Source organism: Equus przewalskii, chromosome 15 (assembly GCF_037783145.1).
Source record: "Equus przewalskii isolate Varuska chromosome 15, EquPr2, whole genome shotgun sequence".
In the NCBI taxonomy this organism is placed as follows: domain Eukaryota; kingdom Metazoa; phylum Chordata; class Mammalia; order Perissodactyla; family Equidae; genus Equus; species Equus przewalskii.
This window is the reverse complement of record NC_091845.1, coordinates 17,414,769-17,442,009: the sequence shown is the minus strand read 5'-3', so window position 1 is coordinate 17,442,009 and position 27,241 is coordinate 17,414,769. Positions and strand designations below refer to the sequence as shown.

The 27,241-nt window shown below is 37.7% G+C and overlaps 1 protein-coding gene across 1 annotated transcript in view; it reads left to right on the top strand.

Annotated features, from left to right (window-relative positions):
• LOC139076071 (uncharacterized) overlaps window positions 1-27,241 on the top strand; it is a 130,185-nt gene that overhangs the window by 22,372 nt on the left and 80,572 nt on the right. The window contains exon 3 of the mRNA XM_070576388.1: window positions 4,100-4,214. Within this exon, the coding sequence (XP_070432489.1) occupies window positions 4,100-4,214 (115 nt within the window). The remainder of the gene's footprint in view (window positions 1-4,099; window positions 4,215-27,241) is intronic.

The window sequence follows — 27,241 nt, the reverse complement described above, 5'->3', positions numbered from 1 at the left end:
TGGCAAACCCCCTGAGTGTGACAAAATGTTTTATTGGGTAGAGCTGGTGTATTCTGGAAGGAACTGAGGTAACATTACATGCAAATTATGCTCATGCCTTGCACCTAGCAGGTGCAATTACTGCCATGCCCACATCCATCACAGGAGTGCCTCTTCTCTTAATATTTTCAAGTTGGTGTCTCATAATGCATTTTCCTTGTAATATATACATACACGCCCTGTCTAATGGGAAGGGAAAGAGCGTTTTCATCAAGGAGGGGAGTGGCCCCCAGCCAGCAAGTGACTGGGGTAAGACAAGAGAGAAGTTTCTTTCAATTAGAGAAAAATCTAAAAATCTAAACCTGAACCCCTCACCGCCCTCTCCAAATAATTAGTCATTTCCAACCTCAGATTACATTGCCTGTGCTGGTGAAAGCTGATTAGTTCTAGAAAGGGATTTAATAGAATTTTGAGTCTATTGTTGCAGCAGAGGCGGGGGACAGCCTAAATTTGTAGGAGTAATGATGAACATTGACTGTGAGCCTCCGTTTCATGGTCAGAACACGTAAGAGGTATATAAATATAGTATAGAAAGAGATATGCATCATTTTACTTCCTCCGTTTGCTCAAAATGTAAAGCATAATGTGAGTCAACTGAAAACCTGATATTTACCAAAAGTTGATACACAAGAGCAGGTTTAAATAAAATTTCCATCCAATTTCTGGGCCGAAAGCCCAGGAAATTAAAAACAAAAAAATTAAAGGCACATGTGGGTCTTCTCAGTGTGAATGCCGGATGGAGTTTTTATTGAATTTGGCCTCGACTGATTGTAGCATTATAAGCAATTCTGCAGTTAAGTTTCAGTAGCCATTTAGATGGCAAATCCTTTTTTTAGGGTATTATAACTAAGAATAATAACTTCCTTTTTATATGGCACCTTTTATATCAAAGCACTTTAAAATGTGAGATCATCTTCCCATTATTAAGCTACCCTGACTGTGTTGGAATATAGAAGCTATTTCATGCCACTGACACCACATAACAGTTATTTGTTTGCCTGTTTATTGTGTAGCAAAAGGAAATGAAGAAAAATATCTGCTAAACCCACAGACTGACATTCTTAGGTAAAAGTATAAATTGGAATGTAGCCAAGTTGCTAAGTTAAACACATCTATTTCTGTAAAAAGAGTCTTTTCGTTTCTATGGGTGGAAAGACAAGTCCTTTGGACATCGCCATGTTACTGTCCCAAAGTTTTAGTTCATATCTGGATGTAGAGATCGTAGGTCAAACTAGAAGATTCTGGAAGCATGGATGCATATAAAATGCTTAGCATTGTGCCTGGAACTTAGCTCTGGGTATTAATCAAATATAACTAATACAGATTTCTGCTTATTTGTTTCTTTCCTCTGAAGATGTTTCCTGAACTTCCTAATCATAGCTCTGCTGTCATTCTTTTTACTTCACAGAGCATATCCCTATGTGACATTTTCTTACATATTTTTTTATTGCCAGTATCCCTCACCAGAATGGAAGCTCTGGCAAGTGGGAACTTTGTCTTGTTTACTGCTGCACTCACAGCTGCCAGCACCTGTCTGACACACTCATGATAGGTGTGCCATAAATGTTTGTTTAATGATGGAAAGAGCTTCTGGCATGCCAGGCACTATATTAATTGCTTATATGCGGCGCTTTGCAACCCTTACAACACCCCATGAGGTAACTACCTTTTTACAGATGAAGGAACTAAGGCACGGGAAAGCGACCTCATATCTTTGGAAGCTCTCTCTTCCAAGATTACACAAACTGTAAGTCACAGAGCTTGGCCTTGAATCCAGGGGTCTGATTCCAGACTCTCTGCTGTGTGCTGTACATGCCTGCAGGTTGAAGTGGATTTTGTCAACCATCTAGTCCAGCACTTCAAAAACCTTCCTGTGTCTGCAGACAGCTGGGGGTCTGGTTAGAATGCAGATTCTGACTCAGCAGGTCTGGGAGTGGGCCTGAGACTCTGCATTTCTACCAAGCTTCTAGATGATGCTGGTGCTTCTGGTCCACAGACCAAACTTTGAAGAGCTAGGATATAGTCCAAACCTTCCATGCTAACATATAGGCCAGCTGACATATCCCAAACTTTAGGGATGTGAATTAGTGGAAGTTAAAAAACAATATTGGAATTACTTAAATAGTCATGACATCATAAAATTCAATTTAGGATTATTTCTTCCAGGTTTACAATGACTAGTCCAGAGTGAAATCTCAATGAATATTAGTTTCCTATACAGAAGACGACGAGATTATGTAACTTTCCCCAGTTTGTGGGCGGTAGAGCTAGGATAGAAACCACCCAACGTTTGTCCTTTTCTTTTTTTTGATCAAAACAGGCTAGATCCTCTCAGTCAGTCTTTTAAGGTACATTTCATGAAAATTTGAAATGGCAACAGAATGAGAAGGTTAAGAGAGTTGGTAAAGAGGATGTGTACAAATGTAATTAGCAGTTGCCCTTTGGTGGGGATGAGGTTGTAAACTGAGGAAGAAATGAGGCCATTTGAAGTTCACAGCTCTTGAATTGAAAATCTGTTACACAGCAGGCTAAAGATTACTGCATAAAAAGACCCTTCACCCTAATGTAAGTGGCTATACAGCAGCAATGTAGGTTTCCAATTTAGTAACTCTATTTATATTCTTTGTTTTGCCCAAGTATTAATGGGAATAACACTGTCTTTCCCAGTTAGATATGATGTTTTAAAAAAGAGGTTATTATGTACATATTTACTTCATTGAAAATATGAGCTTTTGCGCAGTGACATACTTTTTAATTAACTTACCTCATCAGCTTTTACTGTGGGTTTACAATAAAATAAGTATCTATTTTATTGGTCTACCTAAAATATTCTCCTCCAGACCACCAAAATTTCTTGGAATAAAGATAAAGACTTTTTCATCTACTAAATTGTAGAAAGCACTCCTTACATGTGTGTATTTTAATTCTGCTCGTATTGTTATTATGATGCTAATTTTTTGACACTAGTAAATTTATTGATGTTAAAAGTGGGCTTCTGCTCTATGTGTATGTTTGAAATGCTTTCTATAAATAAATCTTAGCTCATATGTTGAAATAAAGGATGTTTTCTAAACTCAAAGTAAAAGTAAGTTTTTCACGGGGAATTAGAGAATGACAAAAACTTTTTTTTAATGAATGGAGGATGGCTGGTATTAGCTGAAAAAGTATCTTGGATGGAGTGTAAAGAATAAAAATAATGATTGTTTTAGTCAGCGCTGGGTGTTGTAACAAATTACCGTAGACTGGTTGGCTTACACAACAAACATTTCTCACACTTCGGGAGGCTAGAAATCTGAGATCAGCGTGCCAGCGTGCTTGGGTTCTGGTGAGGGCCCTTTTCCTGGTTTACAGATGGCCACCTTCTTGTTGTATCTTCACATGGCAGACAGCAGAGAGACAGAGAGAGAGCGAGCGCAAGCTCTCTGGTCTCTTCTTCTAAGGACACTAATCCCATTCGTGAGGGCTCCACTCTCAAGACATAAGCACCTCCCAAAGTTCCCATCTCTTAGTACCATCACATTGGGAGTGAGGATTTCAACATATGAATTTTGGGGGAATGTAAACATTCAGTCCACAACAATGATACACAGTAAATTGAGGTAAAATAAGATGCTAGATAAAAAACATTGTATAGAAAAGCAAGAGACAAGCAAGGAAAACAAGTTTATGTTGATTTAGTTGCCATGATAGGATCCTAATGAGCCTATGTGGTAGTGTGATAAATAATATTTTGACATTTCTAGACATCTGTATCAAATGACTTTTTTTGGCTCTGAAAAAGGAAATATAAGAAAGAGTTTTACGTTTCAGCCAGTTTACCCCATGGAAATGCTTTTTCTTTAATAACTTGATACAGCATTAACCTGAGTAGCCATAGGTATAAAACAACACAAAGTAATCAATTCTGTTATAATTGTGGAACATCTCACCACTTGATGTATAAAAATAAAAAGATCTGTTTCCATTATTTTCTAGTAACTGAGTAGTGTCTTTGGGAAGGAATAATTTTCATACCTAGTAACAACTAGCCAAAACACAATGAACTCTTTCCTACCTCCAGAGAGTGGTGGAAAAGCAGCTGATTTCTAAGGTTCTACTGATCACCTGTGGACCTCTCACATGGCCCAACACACGGCACATATTAAAATGCTCATTGAGTGGGCATGCGTCAAGTGGTAAGTTTCTAAAATTCTTTTTGATCACATGCTATTCATTTTGATCACCTACTTCTGAATTTTCTTCATTTTGGTCAAAATGATTAAAGGAGAAGAGATTTTTCTCATTGGAACACTCACTTCACTATTCAAAAATATCCTTTTGAGGATATTTTAACTGGAATCCTTTAGTCTAGTGCTTCTGAGACTTTGCTACACATTAGAATCACTTGAGGGACTTCAAAAATCTAGATGCCCTGTCTTCACCTCATCCTGATGAGTTTGTAATCTCTGGGGTGCCATACCCACGCATTGGTTTGTTTTTTAACTGCCCATGGGATTCACCCGTGCAGCCAAGTTTGAGAAGCGCTGCAGGTTGAATTCTATCCCCCAAAAAGATATGTTGAAGAACCTAAGCCCGTGTACCTATGAATGTGACATTATTTGGAAATAGGGACTTTGCAGATGTAATTAGTTAAATTAAGACAAGGTGTTACTAGATTATGGCGGGTCCTAATCCAATGACTGGTATCCATTTATGAGGAGGAGAGTTCGGACACAGACATGCAGAGAGAGGAGAATGCCGTGTGAAGACATAGAGACAGACACACAGAGGGAAGATGTCCATATGAAGGTGGAGGCTGAGATTGGCATTGTGCAACTGCAAGCCAAGAAAACACCAAGCGTTTCCATAAACCACCAGAAGTTAGAAGAGAAGGACGGAACAGATTTTCCCTCTGAGCCACCAAGAAGGAACCAACCCTGCTGACACCTTAATTTTGGACATTTGGCCTCCTGAACCACGAGAGAATAAATTTCTATTGTTTTAAGCTACTGAATTTGTAGTAATTTGTTAGGGCAGCTCTAGTGAGCAAACGTAGTACTTCTTAGTCAATCCAAGGACAAGGTTGATGGCAGTATGTGATTCCTCCTTTTCCTCTCTTTTAGCCATCTAGAAGAATTGGTGAGTGGGTTCTAAATTAATAGCCATTTTCACTGACTATGCCAGAGTAAATATTCTGCCTCCTCCCATTACTCTCTCATGCCCCACCACTGCCATTAAGCCAGGCAGAAAAATTCAAAGCGCTTATTTTGATGAAACATTTCTTGGGTCATTATAGTTTTAGGGATTAGACTTTGCTGCTTGATATTCCAAGCATTTGTTTGCTTACACACTTTCTATCATGGTCCATAAAATACTGTGTGAGTCTCATCACTCGAATATTTTCTCTTTTAACGAAGTCCAATTGCTGTGGGTTACAATCAATAAAATCAAAACGTTTTTAAAGTTGAAAACAATGAAAAAGAGGTATCTTTCTTTTCCTTGAATCTTTTGGCCAAGGTGATAGGTTCCCAAATATATTTTCCCATGAAAAAACCTCTTCCATTGTTTCTTTAGTAATTATAAAATGATCCTACACTACAAACTATTTTAAAGATGAGATTCAAGAGACTTTAGGTGACCCTTAATCATCTTCAAGCTGTTATCACAATCACTGGGAAGATAAGTATAGGCATGATTTGGACATGGATGCAGACAACCTAGTAATCAAAAGCTGATAAAGCAACCCATTCCCAATCAGCCATTTTAGATGACTAAATAAGTAACTGTAAGAGTGACCCTAATTGATGAGGTGACATTCTGGTTATAGCATGAATGTCTGCAAAACTGCAGAGCAGGTCTAGAAGTTTGTAAACTGTAACCCCCAATATGATTGTTAGGTACCTCATACCCCAGCTAACAGAAACTACAACTGCAAGTGCAGATACGCAATTATAAAAGCATCGGAAGAGTTATTAAGTAAGATGTTATTTAACAGTTAAAAACACGAAATAGGGGACCAGCCTGGTGGTGCAGCAGGGAAGTTCACATGTTCCACTTCGAGGGCCTGGGGTTTGCCAGTTGGAATCCTGGGTGTGGACATGGCGCCGCTCAGCAAGCCATGCTGTGGCAGGCATCCCACATATAAAGTAGAGGAAGATGGGCACGGATGTTAGCTCAGGGCCAGTCTTCCTCAGCAAAAAGAGGAGGATTGGCAGCAGATGTTGGCTCAGGGCTAATCTTCCTCAAATAAAAAAAAAAACACAGAATAGAGACAATTTACAATTAAGCATTAGTGAGTCACGTAAATAGATATACCGCTAGTAGAGAAAGAGAGCTTCTAACTTCTCGTGTCAGAGATTGCTAGTCCCTTGAAATAAGCCTTATGTGGAGGATTGGAATTGGCCACCCCAAGGTATGTCTCTTTGGCATGAGGATTATTTTGGGCTGGTTACTTTAAAAACTACAGACAGGAGAGAAACTCTGAAAAGCAGAAGTTGTCCTTTGTAAGAGACATTTACATTTGTAAAGAAAATCTCCATCTGTAAAGGTGTCTCCCTCTTTGTACCAGGAAGAGGGGGGATGACCTTGCCTCTAGAAACTCTTATCAATGCAGAAGGCAAAGACTTAAATCTGCATAATAACCTTACTCTTGTTTACTGTGCTTTTCTGGTAATCTCCCATAACTGACTCCCCCACCCCCAACATCCTCCTTTGCCTTTAGCTGAGGAGGGTATTTAACATAAGAACCTCCACCATTTTGGCGAGTTACTCAGTTTTCCTGAGTCTCTCCCATGCATACATGTTATAAAGCTTTGTTTGATTTTTCTCCTGTTATTCTGTCTTATGTGAATTTAATTCGTTGTCTGGCCAAAAGGACCTAGAGTGGGTAGAGGAAATGTCTTCCTCCGCTACAGTTACTAGTATTTTGGCTAATCCTATTTTGATCGTTCTGCCAACTTTGTTGGGGCCATTTCTGGCTTTTACATCCTCAGGATCCTTAGTGAGGAAAATGCACATAATAAGAGGAATTATTAGAAGAAGATTAGAATAATATTAGTCAGATGATTGCAGAGGAAAAATCTCTTCCCCTATAAGAGCCAATGTATTTTATACATAGCTAGTGGCTTAGGATGTAATTTGTGGCACCCAGTGTGAAACAAAAATGTGGCACCTCTTGTTTAAAACATAGGAAAAAAGTGTTATATATAAACAAAGCTTTTTCCTTTCTTCCAGTCTCTCTCTTTTGAGTTGTCATGATGGCTTTTTTTGCTGTTTAATGTTATTCTGTGTAAAGGAGAATTTAAAATGTTAATTATTAGCATGAATTTGACCTTGCATCTTTATGTTCTGTGATGCCAGTGTTAAATGCAAATAGAAGAGCATTTAACTCATATGTGGAATCACTGAAATTGCACGATTTGTATTTTGTAGCTTCTACATGCATATGCATTTTGTTCTTCCCAGAACAATGGAAGTGTCGGACAATGCTAACTCAGCTGTTGTTATTTAATGCGACATGCATGCATTCTCCTAATACTCTATTTTTGGCTTATTGATGAATAAGAAAGGGCTGAAGCGAAAAGGAAGTATAGGTTGCTCTTTCTTTCACTTTTGTTCTATGTCATAATTTTCACATTTGCGGTTGGCTACTACAGGGAAGTAGTGACAAATAAGAAAGGATGCAATAGGGTTCTTGGGTCATTAGTATTTCTCAGAATGCCATTGCTGTTTCTGTATTTGAAGCAAAATTCTGATCCCAATGGAAAGTGTGGCCTCTCAGGGCTATTAGCACCTCACTTACTCAGCTGTAACCAGTTTACTTTTTACTCAGTTTGAGTCTTGCTGAAGCCCCACACAGAGTGGGTGCCCAGAAGTCTGTGCTTGTGGGGCTTTGAGAACACTATTTGTGCATGGTGCAACAAGGAATGTCAGACATGTAGATTGCACATCCCTCCTCTGCTCGAGCACGTGCTCTGTTGTCCACTGGATTCCACTTGCAAAACACCAGTTCAAAGAGAAAATTATTAAGAATTTCAAGACAGCCACAGCATAGCATTGAACAGGAGCAGAGCCACGGCACGGGTCATACCACCATGAAGCTGCCCTGGGCAAAGCCATTATAAGCCTATAATTATTACTTTGAAATTTAACTCTGCTTTTTCCACTAGCATACAGTGTTCTGGATTTATATGTAAGTTTTGATGTGATAGTCAAAGATGGTCAACCTAATAGGTTACTTGAGGTGTATTAAAAAAACAGTGCTTTCATTTTTTAGCTATTTTACCCACATTTTGACTCAGTAAAAATCCAATTTTTTCTTATATGAAAAAGGTAAGGACAATGTCCCTGAGTATATTTCCATATCTTTCATTTGGCATTTTCCTCCATTGATGCATGCTGTAAATTTGCTATTGGGAACTACTCACAATCTATATTCTGGATCTCCAAAGTTATCTAACAAGCCACGGGCAATTAATATTTACTAGAGAACAATATAATTTCACAAGCAGTCACACCTTCCATCTTCTGCACACGTTTATATGCTTTTAGTTATTTAAAAAAAATCAGTGTAGTCATTTATTTTGGTGTCTTTTTCTTAGAGAACAACTTTCGTACCACACGTTTAAAAAGTGGGGAAAGGGTTCTTAGACACATGGCTTTGTGATTCATTGATAGATGCTTCGAGGCTAGATCTACCCCTTCCACATTGTTCCTCTACTTTTCCCACCACTCTTTTTTAGAGAGTTCTTGCATTTAAAATTAGATCATCAACTTTCAGCAAGAAATGGCAGAATCTCAAAACTGACTTACGTTACAAGAAAGCAGCCTGGGGCCTACACATACTCTTCCAAGTTTTAATACTCCCAGGTGTGGCTTTCGTTGAAAACACTCCAGCTCTGCCCTTCATTTGGTATGCTGCCCTGCTTACCAAGAGTGCAAATCTCGGGTAAACCTTATTCTTAATAAGGCTACCAGGATCAGAGCCAATCAAAAAAGGAACAGCTTTCATAAATATTCACACCTCACCAGAGACTTAGCTGTAACAAGTAATGAATAGTCATAGGGAATCTCATCATTGACTGAGACCCATCAATGCCAAAACAAAACCCCATTTCCAAAAGCAAAATAAAGGAAGCATGTCTGTAAAGTACAGGCTAAGATTAGAATTATGAGAACGTTGTTTCAATTTAGAGATGTTTTTGTTACGTTCTGTGTATCATTTATTTTCTCTCCTCTCAGATTAAATATAGATTCTTAAATATAAATATCTGTTTTAAAGACCTGTTTTTCCCAATATACCATTTTTTTTCCTTCTGCTTGGATAATTGTGTGTTCGTATTGCCACAGACAGCAGTAAAACACATGCATTTTCTCTATATAGCACATCTGTTTGCTTACAAGACTCGTGGGAAGGCAGTAGGTGATTTTTCCAATGGTTTCTGGCTTGTGGTCGAACATTTCATCCCGCAAACTGGAAAACCACTTGGTTTGACTACCCTCAATATGAGGATGAAATATTTGGGCTTAAAACATAAAGTGGGTAGAGGCATATGGGCTGCAATGAGTCAGGAAGTATTCTGGACATTAAATCTGGGAAAGCGGGGGAAAATGTGTCTGTCCTTCCTTATTTCTCCCTTTACTGCTTGCTAAATAGAATTGTCAAAGCCTCAACCTCCTGCATCTGTTGCAATGTTTTGTAGATTAGATATTTGGAAAGCGCTGTTGTCTTTCTGAATGTCTTAAATGTGTTCAGCTGTCTGTTCTGAAAGCCATGCAATTAAAACTGATTCCGTAGGTATGTGCTGTGAACAGGACATCACTGGTTGGATGATATACTTTCCCTCTTGACACTCTCCACTCGTCTGCATGGTTAAACTAGAACAGAGACTCAGAGGACCTCTAAGTATTTTAATGCATACACGAAGTCAGGCCAAAAAGAATTTCCTTATTTATCTGTTTAACATTCTTATTCTCTACCCGTCTTTCTATCATTCTCTCTCTCTTTTTTTAAGTAAATTGTAGTTGACTTACAGAAAATTCATTTCACAGCCTGTCACCTCTCCCTCACCCCTCCCACCTTCAATTTAAGGAACTTAAAACTGCCTACTAAATTAAACACCAATTTCCTCAACTTTACTTTCTACTTCTTTTCATTAGGACATTATCAGAGTCAGGATGCTTTGGGTACCAAACAATAAATACCCAAACAAAAAGGAAAATGTATTTGTTCATAGAAGTGAATAATCCAGAGCTAGCATTAGCTTAGACACAGCTAGATCCAGAGGCTCAAATCGTCTCATCAGCACTCAGTCAGTCTCTTCCCACTTGCCTCTATTATCCTTTGCATTGATTTCAGTATCAAACATGTTGTCACCGTTTGGTGGCCCCTGGCAGCTCTAGGCTTATATCATCTCAGCTTCAAGTCTATCTGAATGAGACTGCTCTTAACCCAAGCTCTTCCAACAAAAGTTCGAGAATGAAGTCTCATTGTACTCATTAACCCAGCTTAGGTTACTTCTTATCCTTGAGCCAGTCTCTGGAACCAAGGGAGATGACACTGTGATTGACAGACTTGAATCATATTCCTACGCTTGGAACTAGCCTAGAGTCATCCCCCACTGGACCACATAGACTGTGATATTTGTGGGAAAAGTAAAGTCCTATATACAGATGAGTAGAGGATTATTGTGGCTGGGCAGGAAATACCGATAGGCATCCATCAGAAGCCACAGCCTACATTTCTTTTCTTATCTTCTCTTATTTCCCTAAAACAACTTCTTGTCAAGACCTCCCTGGTTTTATCAGCCACCACACAGAAGGATAGCAGTGGAGATTTTGTGCCTAATTGGAGGTCATGAGTTTCGGTCATCCTTTAGGGAGCTATAGTCCTCTTCCCAAGAGACTGCAGTCAGCCACATAAGATATTCAGGAAATCTTCTTACCAGCTTTTAGTCCAAAATCTGGTCTTAAAGTCTCATTCCCAAACAGTTGTCTCTGGGGAGACTGGACCTCAGATAGGATAAAGGCTTAAATTTGGCCTCAGAGGTTTAGTGGCTGTAGCTTCTCTGAGGTAATTACATATTCGGTGTAGGTTTAATCATATATTGAACATCACAAAGCACAGATGGTAAGCTAATTGTTCCGACACCTGGGACATCCCATTTGAATTGAGCCTCTAAGACCCTCCCTGCAGTGTAGTGGTCAAATAAGCATCTCAGTACAGTTCTCTGCTTGCCTATCCCATTGACCTATTCAAAGGCCGTTTCTTAAAGGTATACTTCTGCTAATCAGTGAATCCCCCAATAGAAAATAGGGTGCAAAGACAAGTTCTTGACTTAGAAGAATCCTTGAAGTGTAGCCTGTGCCTCTTTCCTATTAGTCATGATCTCAGGAAAGACTTGAATAAGCAGTTTAGTCATTATCTGGTGTTTTCTAGACCCTTACTCCACAAACTCTAGTCTAAGGGCCAGTAGCATTAGCATCACCAGGGAGCTTGTTGGAAATGCAAAACCATAGGTTCTTCCTCAGAGAGCCTTCCTAGCATCTCAGATTTATAGTTTTGCTGCAGTAGATTGCAGTAGTTAAGAACCAGGCTCTAGAGCAAGACCATAGATCCTTTATCTTTCTGTGCCTCGATTTCCTTAGCTTTACAGTGGGAATAGTCATAGTACCCACTTCCCTCTCTGCTATGAGGATGACATGTCTTAATGCATATAAGTGTCTAGAGTAATGTCTGGGACATAGTGATTCCTCAGTCAATATGAGTTTTTATAATATAATAATAATTATTACTATCATCTTGTTCTTGAAATCAGAGATGAGAAAAAGCCATGGTCAACTCTTCACCCAAAGGACATGCAAAGATGGAGAAACGGGCTGGCCCCGTGGCTGAGTGGTTAATAAGTTCTCACGCTCCGCTTTGGCAGCCCAATGTTTCACCAGTTCGGATCCTGGGCACGGACATGGCATCACTCATCAGGCCATGCTGAGGTGGCGTCCCACATGCCACAACTAGAAGGACCCACAACTAAAAATATACAACTATGTACCTGGGCCTTTGGGGAGAAAAAGGAAAAATAAAATCTTTAAAAAAAAAAAAGATGGAGAAACACTTTCGTACCCTGAGGTAAATGTATAGTCTTTCTTGCCCCAACACTTTTGAATCATCTTTCGTGAGTTGTGTTGTTCGTCTGAGATCATTTTGTTCATTTGGCAATGATTTGGTATTTTTTTCCCACTTTTCATGCAATGTACCTGACAGAAGTGCTTGTACCTTTATCGTATTTGTTCACCTTGGACATTGGATTGCTTTTGTTGTCTGTCCTATGCACCGTCACCAGCCATACAGCAATCTAAGCCTTTCCATCTCACATCTCCATTTAGCCTTTTAGTATGATTGCCAAAGAAGTTTGTCAAGTTTTACTTTAGTCTTTGCTTTCATCAGTTTATTTAATTGGCGTTAGTTTGGTAAAAATAAAACATTAAAAATATACTACAGATTTTTTCTAATCTACTTTTGGCATTAAAGTTTTTTTTAGTATTCTGGAAGCCTCACAAGAGGGAAGCAGCCTCTCGCCCTCTGTTCAAACACCTTTAAAATTGTATCTTTCTTTATTGAAACTTTCCAGATGCCATCTTCCTCTAAACCCACATAGTAAGCTCTGAACTTCTCACTGAGTCTTCATTATTTTCTGCCTTGAATTAGAGTCGTTGTGTGTAAGCCTTAGATAATAACATTTGGAGTCCAAGGACTATTTATACCTTGCCTATGCAATGTTTATATTTTTTGTCATGTACTTGTTTAAACCTTCCAATAGTGTCACAATCACCTGGAATACAGGACTTATGTTTTACTCATTTGTGTATCTGGTAAGAGCCTGGCACAGGACTCTGTGCACAAAGTTGGCACACAATTCATATTTGTTAAATGGAATGAATCTTTTAGTCTACATTTGTATTAGAAATGCCTGTGTCTTGTGTGCGTGTCTCGATGGTCTAGATTGTAATTTGTAGTGAAATCCGCATTTTGCCTTTGCTCCTGTGAATTTATAAAGGGTTGCTCCTCTAAGAAGAGTCCTTACCATCACTTCTCTCTCAGTCAGATAGAACTGACCACATTATCTTTGGCTCATTTCACGTATCTTTTACTCCATCATATATATGCTTCCATCATGTTGCATTTCTTAGTTTATATGCCTGCCACATTTTGTTATTCTGTGAGCCCTTCAAAAGACAAAGCAATTATTTTTCATTTTTATATCCTCAGTGCCTAGATCATAAATTTCAGTCCCTAATTATTTTTTATGTTAAGTAAACAGGAAGATGAATTCTGGTGTATTATTTAACCATCACCATGATAATGCTTCGGAACAAACTGCCCCAAGACTGAGTGGCTTAAAATAACAATCATTTATTTGTGCTCCCCTGTAAGTGATGTGACTGATCTAGCAGTGCTTGACTGGACAGCTGTGCTTCCAAGTGTGGGTCCGGCTGGGCTTGGCTCTCACCACAGATTGGGCTGGTCTGTACCACATATGTTGACTCGGGGGGACCCCACTGAAGATGCAGCAATTACTCAAGGAAACTCTTTTCATGGTGATGGCAGAAGTGCAAGAGAGCATGCCCTACCACGGTAAAGACATTTCAAGCCTTTGTTTGCGTCATGATAGTAACATCAAGTTGGACAAAAAAAAAAAAAAGCCAAATGGCTAAGCCTAAAGTCAGTGAGTGGGTGAGTACACTTTGAGTCTATGAGAAGAACTGAAAAATCTTGGGGCAAAGGGCATAGATACAGGCAGGGGCGAAGAATTGTGGCCAACATTTGAATCTGCCACATCAGCTTATAAAGAAGATTCATGAAAGAGATAACGGTCCTAGAATTGGATAGTTTAATTGAGCCATTGCTGTTCTAGGATTTATTTGTGGTCGACATCCAAGAGATCTAAGCATGATTCTACTTTAAATCATATTTGACGATCTCCTGAGTTGATGCTTATAGAGTTGTCTTTTTACTACATTTAAAATATAGATTGTATACATTTATGGATATCAAAAAGTTGCTTGCGCTGCTTACTAAATCTGAGGTTAGTTTCTTTCATGGCTAGATTGTCCTTCTTATGACCTTGGTTTTGCAAATCCCCCTAGTGAAGTTGCTTCCTTAATAATTACTAACCATTATGACTCTCTGTTCAAAGAGGCAATGTTGTTTAACTGGCTTTCTTCCTCGTAATCAAGTCAGACTCTGTGAACAGCTAAGGATAGGTTTTTCTTTTGAATTTGTAAATGAGCATAATTTTAATACAAGTTTATGCAGTTGTTCCAAGCTTTAATATTTTGCACCCTCTGCTGGGGGAAAAACAAAGAGAATTACAGCATATGTGGAGAAGTGAGTGAATTGGGATATGAAATGAAAGCCTTAGATTAGAAGAGCACTTGGCTCCTAAAAGTCTTTCATTGCACAATTATTTTGAGAATATGTTCTGTAACTCCCCTTGCATACACAATATATTATGAAATTCAAATTCATGAACATTAACCTAATAATATCCAAGCTTACAATGTGTGGGATGCAGAGATCTGAAAAATTCCTTTCAAGCCTTCCCTATGGGTGGATTTTAGAATGTGTTTAGGTTAAATCCCATTGATAAGAACTCAAAATATCAAGAAAAGGAAATATTAAATATCTGAGGAACTGAGACATAAATGGTACTTTCCATTAAGAGAGCCACAAGCTAGTAATTTTCTGTTCTGCATTCCACAAAAGAGGTTCTCAGCTTATGCAGTACTTGAATTATAAGGAAACAACTATCTTTTTGTTTAAAAAGTAAATATAAATGCTATAACCTCTTACAGTGAATTACTAAGAATGCTAATGGCCTTATCCACTGGCATACAGTTTCATTTAAAGGTCTCCATATAATGGCAAAGACAACCTAAAATTACTTCAAGTTAGGTTCAAGCATGACATAAATCTGAATTCCATGATGCTTTTCATAAGACAGAAGAAAGTAGCTATCTTTAAAATATTCTCCACCTCTTATTCATAACACGTGAACATTCCCATCACAGTGAAATGATGACTTAGAATGACAAATTTTTTAAATGGAAGAATATTAGATTCAAACTGATCTTCCTGTTTCATAAGGCTTTAAAAACATCTGTGTGACTATCCTAGTTTATGTGGAATGTCCTAATATGTTGTTGTAAGTGGTCAGACTTATCTATTTCCCACACTTTTATAATCCACTGTTGAAAGAATGTCTTAGCAGACATGGCTGTCGCAGTAGCCTCTGGAGCAACAGAGACCTGATAGTTTCTAATCCGAGGTTATTTTTCAGGTCCTCAATGCTATTTCCAAACATCTGACAGACCCTGGTGTTCTTAATTAGAATGGTGGCCCATGTATTGATCAATATCTTTATGACTTCAATTTTCTCCTCAACTTGTAACAAGTTTGGGAGCAGGTTTTCACAGACCTTGTCTGTTGCTCTCTGAATCACATCTACTAGCACTTACTAAGCCAGTCTGCCATCATTTGATAAGTAAAATAAAAAATAGAATGGTTTACCTCCAGGGACGGGACCTTGAGGGCAAAATAGTAGCTTCTGCTCTCTCTCTCTCTCTCTGTTTCTCTGTTTCTCTCACTCCCTTTTTCATAAAGCCGTGCACCTACAAAATTTATCAAAATCATATGTCAAAATATGAAGTATGAATATGAATAAAATTACACGTCAATATTTTGTTGCTAGTCTTTAAACGGTATAGGAAAAACACATATGTGACTTTTGTAAATACAGCCCTTCTAAACAGTGCTATGGATGGGAGTACAGGGGAAAGAACCACACTGTTTACTTAGCTGTGTTTTCCTCAGGTTGATGCTATAAGAAGATTTCATATACTCTGGCCTCTCCTCTCCTGCTTTCTCTTCCGTGTTTCTATGCTGTTTTAGTAGGCTCTGTTCCTTTAAGGGCTTTTCAAAATGCTGTACTTGTCCATTTATTCATGTGTTATAACCTGTCCAGAGTATCTTTCCTTCTCATTTCTATTTCTTCACATCAGATTATCTCCAGCTCGTGTACAGTAATTAACCATGAAACTTCTTTTTCAGAAATGTCAGTGTAAAGTGATAATTTTTTTCCTAAGAGTAAGACTAATCTAATTAATTATTTAATTCATTTCAATTAATTGGCTAATTAATTATGTCACATACTTGTCTTTTTAACACAAATTTGGATTGAGTTGATTAACCTTTATACTTCCAGACCCACAGCCCCATTGCAATTTTCTCCCAAGGAAAAAAAAGAAAAACGTTCTGTCCAAGGACACCCATGATGTTGATTGTCCCAATCCATTTTCTTATCACTTAGAGAAAGATCTTAAAATAGAGTTTGTCTCATCTTCATCTTTGTACTCGTCCCGTTTTTCCGGAACATTTCCACCCCTGTATTAGGACATTTACAGTTACCAGTAACAGAAAACACCATCAAACTAGCTCAAGGTGAAAAAAGGGAATTTATTTATTCATGATGTAGCAGGAAATAATACAGGGTAGTTCTCAGAATGAAAGGAAGAGCTCTAAGGCATAGGTAGTGAAAATGAAGACTCGGTGCTTCCCAGATACTGTCTGTCTGTATCTGTCTTCCCTCTCTGTATTTCTCCTCATGGGGCTCTTTCTCCAGCTCAGCAAAGCTCTTTCCATGTAGTGAGGATCTTGGCTGCTGGAAACACCAATTTCAAAACCAGAAAAGAACCATTCTCTTTGTCTGGTCATTTGGGGAAGGCATCTGATTGACTCTGCTTTGACTCGCATATTCGTCTCGGACCAGTCACACTTGGGTTAGAGGCTGGGTTGGGTTAAAAGACTATTAGTGTGAACCATATGTAATTCCTGTTTTTATAGGTTCAACATGGTCAAATATAGGCCGTTTCATGTAGTTCAACCGAATGAGGATCAGGCCTGGGTCATATGCTACCCTTGGGTCCAGATGGTCTTTTACTGTGACCTGAAGGAGGTGAGAAAACTGCCAGACGGCTAAAAAATTAGTTATTATCATTCCAATAAAAATATTTTATATATTTCAATAACTGAAGGCCAATAATATAAGTATTACAAGAGGACTTTATTATGTGAGGACTTAAACCATGAAAATATACCTGGAGCAACACAAACCTGATCTTTTCAAATCTGAAGTTATTTTGCAGGTCATCAGTTCTATTTCCAAGCATCTCAAAGATTCTGGTACTCCTAATTAGAATGGTAGAGGCAGTTCTATATATTTCTTTCTTTTTACTAAAGTGGATTTTACTCTTATCATGTTTCATATGCGAAATTTCATAACATATATAGCATTTAATACCCAATTCTCAAGTAACTGAGAACCATATTCTGAAATGTTTCCTATCTTCTTCTACAAAGCCATTATTGTGTATTAGAAGATGAGTGCTTATTTATGTAGGATCCTATAATAGGAGATATTTCCAAAGCCTTTGAAATAGCCCATAGGTGTGAGACTGCTGTTATTCCTCTGGGCTTTATAAGTTTAAAGAGTACAGGTCAATAATAACTCTGTTCTACTTGAATACAATTATTTATGATTGAGCCTCCTGAAGTGCCAATATCCAACCATTTTTGATTGACTGACGTGGCAATTTCATATGGTTCAACCTATTAATCTATGAGAGAAGTCTATGCCAGATCCTGCAAATTGACTTCATACAATATGAAATTTGATGTCATTCTTGGTCTAGGTCAAAAGATGTATAGGACAATCTCCCTCAGATGTCGCTTAACTCACTTGTTTTCACAGCTATTAAAAACAGTGGCTTGTTGCAATGGTATCATCTACCCAAAGACAACTGTAAGTGGACAAAGGATAATTTTCCAGTGCCGTCTAGATGTGGATGTGAGATCATACTGGAATTCACACATCTCCTTAAGAGAGCAGAGGCCATGCCAGTTTTGCTCATTGCGTTTGTCCTTAACACCTAAGACGGAACCTGGTGCAAAATAGGCAGTTAATACAGTAATATTAAGAGAATGAAAATAAATACATGTAAATGTTTGAATGTGCTTTGAAGTAATTCTCTTGAGGAAAAAAAATTATGCCCTTTGTATATGAAAAATTAAATTAGTTAGGTATCTGCCATTTCACTGATGGCTTTGGTGAACAAATTGTGAGATACATTAGAAATGGAATGCTATATGTGAAGAAAATAACAAAATGTTAAAGTTAATGAAGGACTAATGATATCTACCCGTGCATTTTAAAAGGTGAAGAGACTGAGAATTAAAGGGGTAAAATAACTTGCTTAAGATCACACAACCAGCTAATTAGGAAGAAGGGACTAAAACCCAGAACTCATGAATCCTATGCCAGCACTTGTCCCATGTTTTAATTCGAAGAGAAAAATTGAATCCGTTTTGGCCTAATTTGGTGTTAAAATTAGTAACTCTTTAAGTGGATTTCACTGAACTAAATGCAACAGACTAAGTCAGCATGTACCCCAGAACAGTATTAATATTCATTTGAGAAGGAACCTCAGACTTTTCATTACTTCTCTACATCAAACATTGAAGAGGGCAGAGTGTGTTTTACCTTGATTAATTTTTATGAGTTTAATTTATTCGTTTAATTTTTATTTCTAAATGTGCACATGGATTAAAACCTTGTGTTAATGTTTTTGTTTATTCAGTAAGTATTTACTGAGAAACTACTGTGTTACCAGACACTAGTGTTGGAGATACAAAGGTGAAAAAGACATCATAATGCTTTCCAATTTGAAACTTTCAGCATAGTGAAGGAGACGGAGCAAAAGGATATCAAAGACCAATGAACATACCTATTGCATATTGTTTTTTTAAATTTTTTTTTGAGTAAGATTAGCCCTGAACTAACATTTGCCGCCAATCCTCCTCTTTTTGCTGAGGAAGACTGACCCTGAGCTAACATCCATGACCATCTTCCTCTACTTTATATATGGGACGCCTGCCACAGCATGGCTTGACAAGTGGTAAACAGGTCCACACCCAGAATCTGAACTGGTGAACCCCAGGCTGCCAAAGCAGAATGTGTGAATTTAACCACTGTGCCACCGGCCCGGCCCCACATACCTATTGCATATTATGAAAAGGCTTCTTAGGAAAATTAAGTGGTTGCAAAGGTAGAGAATAATGAGGGATGATAGGGTATAATAGAGCAACCAACTTAAACACAGAGGTCAGGAATGTGTCCTCTGAGGAGGTTACAAATAGACTGAGGCCTGAATGATGAAAAGGAGATGTTAGAGAGTGAAGAGAAGAGCATTCTACACAGAAAAAAAAACCAAAAAAACCAAGACTGTATTTGCAAAGGCCCTGAGATGGTAAAGTTGTTTTAGAAAAATCAAGAAATAGTGAAAAGAGACCAGAGTGTCTGGAATGCAGTGAGCAGGGAGAGAGGGGAAGAAACTTACTTGTTGAGATTAGGGCTTAGTCGTATTATTACCAAGAAGTTCTTTCTCTTCCTTGGTTCTTGTTTATTATCTGACCTGATTTTAAAGAGGTACTTGGTAGAGACAGTCCTCCTTGGGCCTCTTGCCCTCTTACATGTCTTGCTGGCTGTGCTAAAGCTACAAGCTTTATAGCCCTTCTCAAGTATTTCTCAGGGTTATTTATTCAGCCAGTAACCTTGAGAGATGAGGTTACATCTTATCTGGACAAAGAGCAGGCTTGCTTACCATTCACCGTAAAAACAATGGATTTCCCCAGGCTCAGTGTTCTCAGCTGCAATACAAACCCACTGTATGTAGCACCCAACACCTTGCCCCCATAGGTCTCGGGACCAAGGATAACTGATACAGATATGCTGATGTTCATGCTGCATGCTGCGCTATGAGTAATAAAGTCATTTGTCTCTGACCCAGGAGTCTGTGTCTTAGCCAGTAACCATGAACAGTAAGAGAGTCACATTAGCTTGGAAGTACAGTCACCTGTCGCTTAACAACAGGAAGACGTTCTGAGAAATGGGTCCTTAGGTGATTTTGTCATTTTGTAAACATCACAGAGTATACTTACACAAACCTAGATGGTATAATCTACTACACACCTAGGCTATACAGTACTGGTCTTATGGCACCACTGTCAGATATGCGGTCTGACAATATGTTTGTTAACTTCTCAACAATTTAAGGGAAATAATAGAAAGATAGGACTTTAGCTTTTAAAGAGTTTTGCTAGAGATTTGACTGAACACAGTCACATTTCGTATGGTTTTTAATGAGGAAGAACATATGCGAATATTATTAATGTTTCGTTACCATCTGTGAAGAGGTGCAAAAATATCATTTGATTGCTTTCATAGGGATAATAATATATTACTTTTAGAAAAAGCATTTCTATTCTATGTGAGTGGATTTTCACCTTGAATTCATAACATTGAAATACAAATAAACACTTTAGTTTTGTTAGATACTACTGGGGACTTTTTCTCTATTTTGCTTAAGTATCTGTACCATAAATACATTTGCCTAAGATGTTTTTCTTTCTATAGTTTTTATTTTTAATGATATATTAAGATACGTACATATCTAAGGACTCTTTCATTAATGTGAAAGATTGGAGATTATGATGTTGTATCTCTTCTAAAGTTGTCATTTTTTTAACTTGAACTCTGAAAAATTCTCTGAGACGCAAACTGCAAGGAAGTGAGTCTTTTGTTCAGGTCATTGCAACAGGAAAAACTCTCAAAGGGCATTTCTCCTCAAACCTGAGGGATAAGAGAGATTTTGCAGGGGAAGAAAGCAAAAACAGCAGCACGCGTGCTGCTAGTTTGGTGGACCCTGGAGAGGCAAGTGCTCCAAGTGTACAGAGAGGAGCAGTTGGTTTTTGCGGTTTGGCTAATATCAGTCCTTCACATCCTGTTCTTGGAATTTTCGCCGTAAAGAATGAATTCAGAAAGAGGCAGTTCATCTGTTAACATAAAGTCATGGTAATTGAGCTAATTTTTTCCAAAATGTTCACTTCTGTTTAAGATTGTTTTGAAGGTTGACTAAGGGACCAACATCCTTTTTCTTAAATGTATCCCTTAATATTACAGGTGCTGTGGCCAGATTGTCAATAGTTATTTTTAAAATAAACTAAACTTCTAGATAAGTGTGGTTATTTAATATTCTACAAGAGAGGTTTCAAACCTCCTCTTGTGAAATCTTACATGAATGCACATTTCACTGATTAACTGCGGAACTGATTTATTCTACCTCAAACTTATAGTCTAAATATAATCATTTCATTACTGGTAACAAATCACCTTAAGAGCGATTACAGCTAGAATATTTCCTCACAATCTGGAGTGAAATGTTGAAGATAACTTTCAGTTCTTTCTTTATCATGCTGCAATGAACCTGAAGGTTAATTTACTTCCCATCTGCCTTTATTTTTATTGTGTCGATCTTATGCTTTTTTTCCCCATGAGAATATATTCTATTTCAACTCCCCCCCCCTTTTTTTCCACTTGTAGAATTGAGTAGTTGATTTTCAGTAAGATATCCCACTAAAGGATCAGCCTTTCATTAACATAATGTAAACTCTCTTTTCCAATTAATCAGCTGATTTTGTAATTTGAATTTTTGTTTTGAAGCAACTTTTTTCTTTTTTCTCCTGCTATAGAAGAACAGCACTTTGAAAGTTGTAAAAAGCAAATACTGCTAGACCTATCTGAGTTAGTCATTCTAAATGATATTCACGTAACCGAGGCATATTTTTTCGATAATGGAACTATTATAACTTTTTCTCTCTTTAGACTTTGTCAATACTAACTGGCAAATGACATGATAATATCTACATCTGAATCTATTCAAGGAGACAGGCGATTTCATAACAGCATTTTTTAATTTCAATTGGAGTTATGATCAATTTGAAGAAAAACTTGGATAGTCTGATGGGACGCGAGCTGCGTTTCTATTTCAGTTCGGTCATCATCTGTCAAATTGTAGGCAGTATAGTATAATGGTGAAGGACATGGGTTTGTATTCAGTCTCACCTGGTAACTCTAATCTTAACTCTTTAATTCGTGGATCTGTGAGCTTGAGCAAATATCTAAGCCTTATTTTCTCATCTTTAAAATGGGAACCGTACTACCTGGACCAGAGAGTTGTAATGATACATAATAATTGCTTAATAAACTCTATTGCTCTATTATCACTATTACTGTTACTAATGCAAAGCCACTGTAAAGTGAACATTCATTGGCCAATCTCAGATGCCTGTGTTGAAATGGCAGGAGAATTAGTGTCTACATATCACACACACATTGCCTTAGTTATCCTATTTAACCCAAAAGAATAAAACTCAACAGATATGTTATTTTGGCCTCAGTTTAGATTGCTGGAGCATATGGATTATGAACTTTGACATTTTTAATTCATTCATCTTAGTTCATCAAATACTTCCAACTTTTTTTTTACTCTTGTATTGTGTGTCTGTTGTTATTGTTGTTTTACGTTGCTTTAAACTTGACATCAGTACCTGACAATAATATGTCAGTTTTTGATATTTTGTTATCACACGTACGAGGGAAAGAGTTCATATTCTTACTTTTTTCACAGTTTATGTTTCTTCTGCCTGCTTTCAAGTATTGCATTGATATAAAATGTTTCCTTTATGTTTTAAAGCCAGAATACATCATGAAGGTGGCAACCTGAGTCATGGAAAAAGACTGTAAATTGCAGTTGGAATCTTGGAATCACATTCTAGTTTCTCTGCTCATTGGTCACTAGGTCTTGGCATGAGATATGTACACTGGAGCAGTGTCAGCTCCTCATTTGTAACCCGAAGATGGCAATACACCCATAGGTTTATAGTGAAGATTCAAGGAAGAAAAAAAATAATAATATTGCAAATAATAGAAAATATATAAGTGTAAATTGTTGCTATGAAAGTGACTCAAATCCCAGCAACTTAAACTAATTTGCTGCTAAAAATGTGACATAGTTTTGAGACTTTTGTTTGCTTTAAAGTAAATAATTTGTGTTACTGTATTTGTTGTTAACTCTATTTGTTAAATTTTAAATGTTAGCTTATATTAATATTAATTTTTAAAATGCAAATTTGGTATCTCACACACATTGGATGGTGACTTTAAAAAAAACCACAAAATGACAAGTATTGGTGAGGATGTGGAGAAATTAGAACCTTTCTCTACTGTTGGTGAGAAGGTAAAATGGTACCGCTGCTGTGGAAAATAGTATAGTAGTTCCTCAAGGAATTAAAAATGGAATTACTATATGATCCGGCAATTCCACTTCTGGGTACATACTCAAAATAGTTAAAGTCAGAGTCTCAAAGAGATATTTGTACCTCCGTGTTCATAGCAGCATTATCCACAATAGTCAAAAAGTGGGAGCAACTCAAGTGTCCGTTGACAAGTTAATGGATAAACAAAATGCAGTCTGTACATACAATGAGATATTATTCTGCCTTAGAAAGGAAAGAAATTCTGACGCATGCTACAACGTAGATGAACCTTGAGGACATTATGCTAAGTGAGATAAACCAGTCACAAATAGATAAATAATGTTTGATTCAACTCCTATGAGGTGCCTAAAGTAGTCAAATTTATATGGACAGAAAGCAGGATAGAGGTCGCCTAGGACTTGGGGGAGGGGAGAATTGTGCTTTAATGGGTATAGCGTTTCAATTTTTCAAGATGCACAGAGTTTTGGAGGTGGATTGGATAACAATGTAAATGCACTTGATGCTACTGAACCGTACGCTTAGAAACGGTTCAGATGGCCACTTTTACGTTATGTGTATTTTACCACAGTTTTCTTAAAAAACCCAAATTAGTGTTTATTTGACCACCCAAAAGCTCTATAAAGTCAAATAGCATAGCGTAGTAGTTTAGAGTGCTGATGGGGGTGTGAGACAAACCTTGCTCCGTTACCTGCCCAAGGAGTTCCTAACTCTGGAGTAAGTAACTCTAAACTTGAATTACTGCACCTACAAACTAGGTGGGATTAATTCATCTACTTCAGTAGTGGTGTTATGATTAAAAGAGATGTTGTTCTTAAAGCACAGTGGGGCATCTGGATTCGTTTGCTAGGACTGTCACAACAAAATACTACAGACTGCGTGGCTTACAAAACAGAAATTTGTTTTCTCAGATTTCTAGAGGCTAGAAGTTCAAGATCAAGGTGTTGACAGATTTGATTTCTCCTCAGGCCTCTCTCCTTGGCTTGTAGATGGCCACCTTCTCACTATGTGCTCACATGGCCTTTTTTCTGCGTGCACAGGTCTGTGTCCAGTTTTCCTCTTTTTATAAAGACACTAGTCATATTGAATTAAGGCCCACCCTGAATAACTCATTTTAACTTAATTACCTCTTTAAAGACCTTATCTCCAAATATGGTTACATTCTGAGGTACTGAGGGCCTCCACATATGAATTTTGGGGGGAACATAGTTCAGCCTGTAACAGTATCTTGTACACCTTAAGTGTGGAATAAATGTAAACTGGTATGTATTTATTGTTTTCATAGGTGCTTTTAGTGTGCATGTAAAATATGATATTCTTCTCATAATTCACGTATTTTGAAAATGAAATGTGATATGGATAAGGTCATTCATTCAACAAAATGCGACTCATCAACCAATTGAATAGACAAAGTCCTTCCATGAAAAAATAGGGAATTAAAACATGGTTCATGTTTTCTAGAAAGTGAAAATGAATGTTATTATTTTAATCATAATATTTACGTAACTCTGTATTTTATACCATTCTTTTATACATTGCGCTATTTAATGCTCGTAAGAAACTTAGGAGGAAAATGTGGGGCTATGTTTTATATGTTTTAAGGTTATGTATTTATTTCTGTTGCATCTGGTTCTGAAAATGAATTGTGATGGTTTCTAAAAATGTACTCACTGTATCATTTTAAAATAAAAGTAAGCAAGGCAATCTTAGCAATGATCCCGGGGTGAAACATTCACAAAATACTGATAAATATGGATTCAGAGGACAAAATGACCCCGTGTCTCTAATATCCACTTCTGTTCCAAATCCCTTAAACTAAGAGAGGGAGAGAGAGAATATGTATGTAGGTATATACATATGTGTGTATACATATACATAGCATACATATATGTATATATTCATAAAAGTTTTATACGTAAGTGAAACATAAGAGGACAGATACAAATTGACAGAGAAACAAGGACAAAGGAAAATAGGGCAAAATTCACAGTAGTCCTTGCTAAGGACTGAAGGCCTGTTATTTGGGGTGCTTCAGGTTCAGAGACAATAGACTAGGAGGGAAAATGGAGGCTTTATCTGAGTGTTTAAATGGGCAGTGACCTTTGCGATGGTTGGGTTAGGGCCTCTGAGCGTTCCTCAGCCTGAGCTGTCCTCCACAGACAAAGGAACCCCAAGAAGAATCCTAACAAATGGGCCTTGCTAAGTTTCCCCCAGTTTACCACACTTACCTCACACTCCTTAGCCATCACATTCCTCTACGACTGTCCACCCTTCATCAAACCTGGCATAAAACACTCAGGTCTAACTGTCTCTTTGGGTCTTCATTTTCTTATGAAGGCTCCTGTGCCATATAAAACTTATATTAAACACATTTGTATGCGTTGTCTCCACTTTACCTGTATTTTTCAATTTAATATTCAGACCTAGCCAGGGTCCCTAAGAAAGTCGATGAAAGCTTTTTCTTTCCCTACGTATACATGACCATAACCCAAGGACCTCCGGCTGCCACCCCCTCAAAACCTGCTCCAAATTACTTTGGAGATCTGATAGTGGAGGAGGGACCTTTTACTCATAAAATGGACACATATTTAAAAGGTTAATATTAGAAAGGAAAGCACTGATAATGTGCAACTGAAAAGAGGTCAAATGCATTTGAAAACTTGAGGAATCAGAAATTATTTAGAAGTCAGAGAGGAGTTTTACATTGAAAATCTGTAAAGGAGCCTTGATGTTCAAGGGAGTAAATCACTGAGATTTGTTTTTGTTCTTTACATTTTTAACTCATAGGACATGAAGTTCTCTTAAATGTCAAGTTCTTTTAATTATGAGGAGGACAGGTCTCATCAAAATACATTTTCTTGGGGCTGGCCCCATTGCTGAGTGGTTAAGTTCATGTGTTCTGCTTCAGCGGCCCAGGGTTTCGCCGGTTCGGATCCTGGGCATGGACCTAGCACTGCTCCTCAGGCCATGCTGAGGCGGCATCCCATATAGCACAACCAGAGACACTCACAACTAGAATATACAACTATGTACTGGGGGGCTTTGGGGAAAAGAAGAAGAAGGAAAAAAGAAAAAAAAAGATTGGCAACTGATGTTAGCTCAGGTGCCAGTCTTTAAAAGAATATATATGGGGCCGGCCTGGTGGAGCAGCAGTTAACACATTCCGCTTCCCGGCAGCCCGGGGTTCACCGGTTCGGATCCCAGGTGTGGACATGGCACTGCTTGGCACACCGTGCTGTGGTAGGCGTCCCACATATAAAGTAGAGGAAGATGGGCACGGATGTTAGCTCAGGGCCCGTATTCCTCAGCAAAAAGAGGAGGACTGGCAGTAGTTAGCTCAGGGCTAATCTTCCTCAATATGTATATATATGTATTTTTTTTTCTTAATTGATTCAAGTAATACCAAGCCTATACAAATGACTTTCTGAAGAATAAATGGAAAAGTCATTCACAAATTTTCCCCTAAACTATGCCTAGGCTAAAGTAAATTAAATACTATGAATGATTAATAAAACAGATATTTATTACATTATATAAATGATTCCAGAGCATAGAAACAACTAGATGTACAACAGTGAGATAACTGTATAAATTTCCATGCACCCATACCATAAAGTAATATGCAGACATTTTATGAGATAGAGCTCTATATGCTGACATAGAGGAATGTCCAAGACATAATGTTTAGATTAAAAAGTCACAGAAAAAAATATAGAGCATTTTCAATTTACATTTTAAATTAACTGTATAGATATACTCAAAAATGCATATAAAGTTAAATTCATACATGTTAATAGTGATTACCTCAGAGCAGGCAAAGAGATGGGGGGCAAGTGTGTGTGTGTGTGTGTGTGTGTGTGTGTGTGTGTGTGTGTTGAGGGAGTGGGTTAGAAGATTGGGGAGAATTGAGACATTCACATCAACATCTATATATTTCTGTATTTTATTAATATTTTAGAATCAGAATGTTTTATGTCTTATTTTTTAATGAAAACA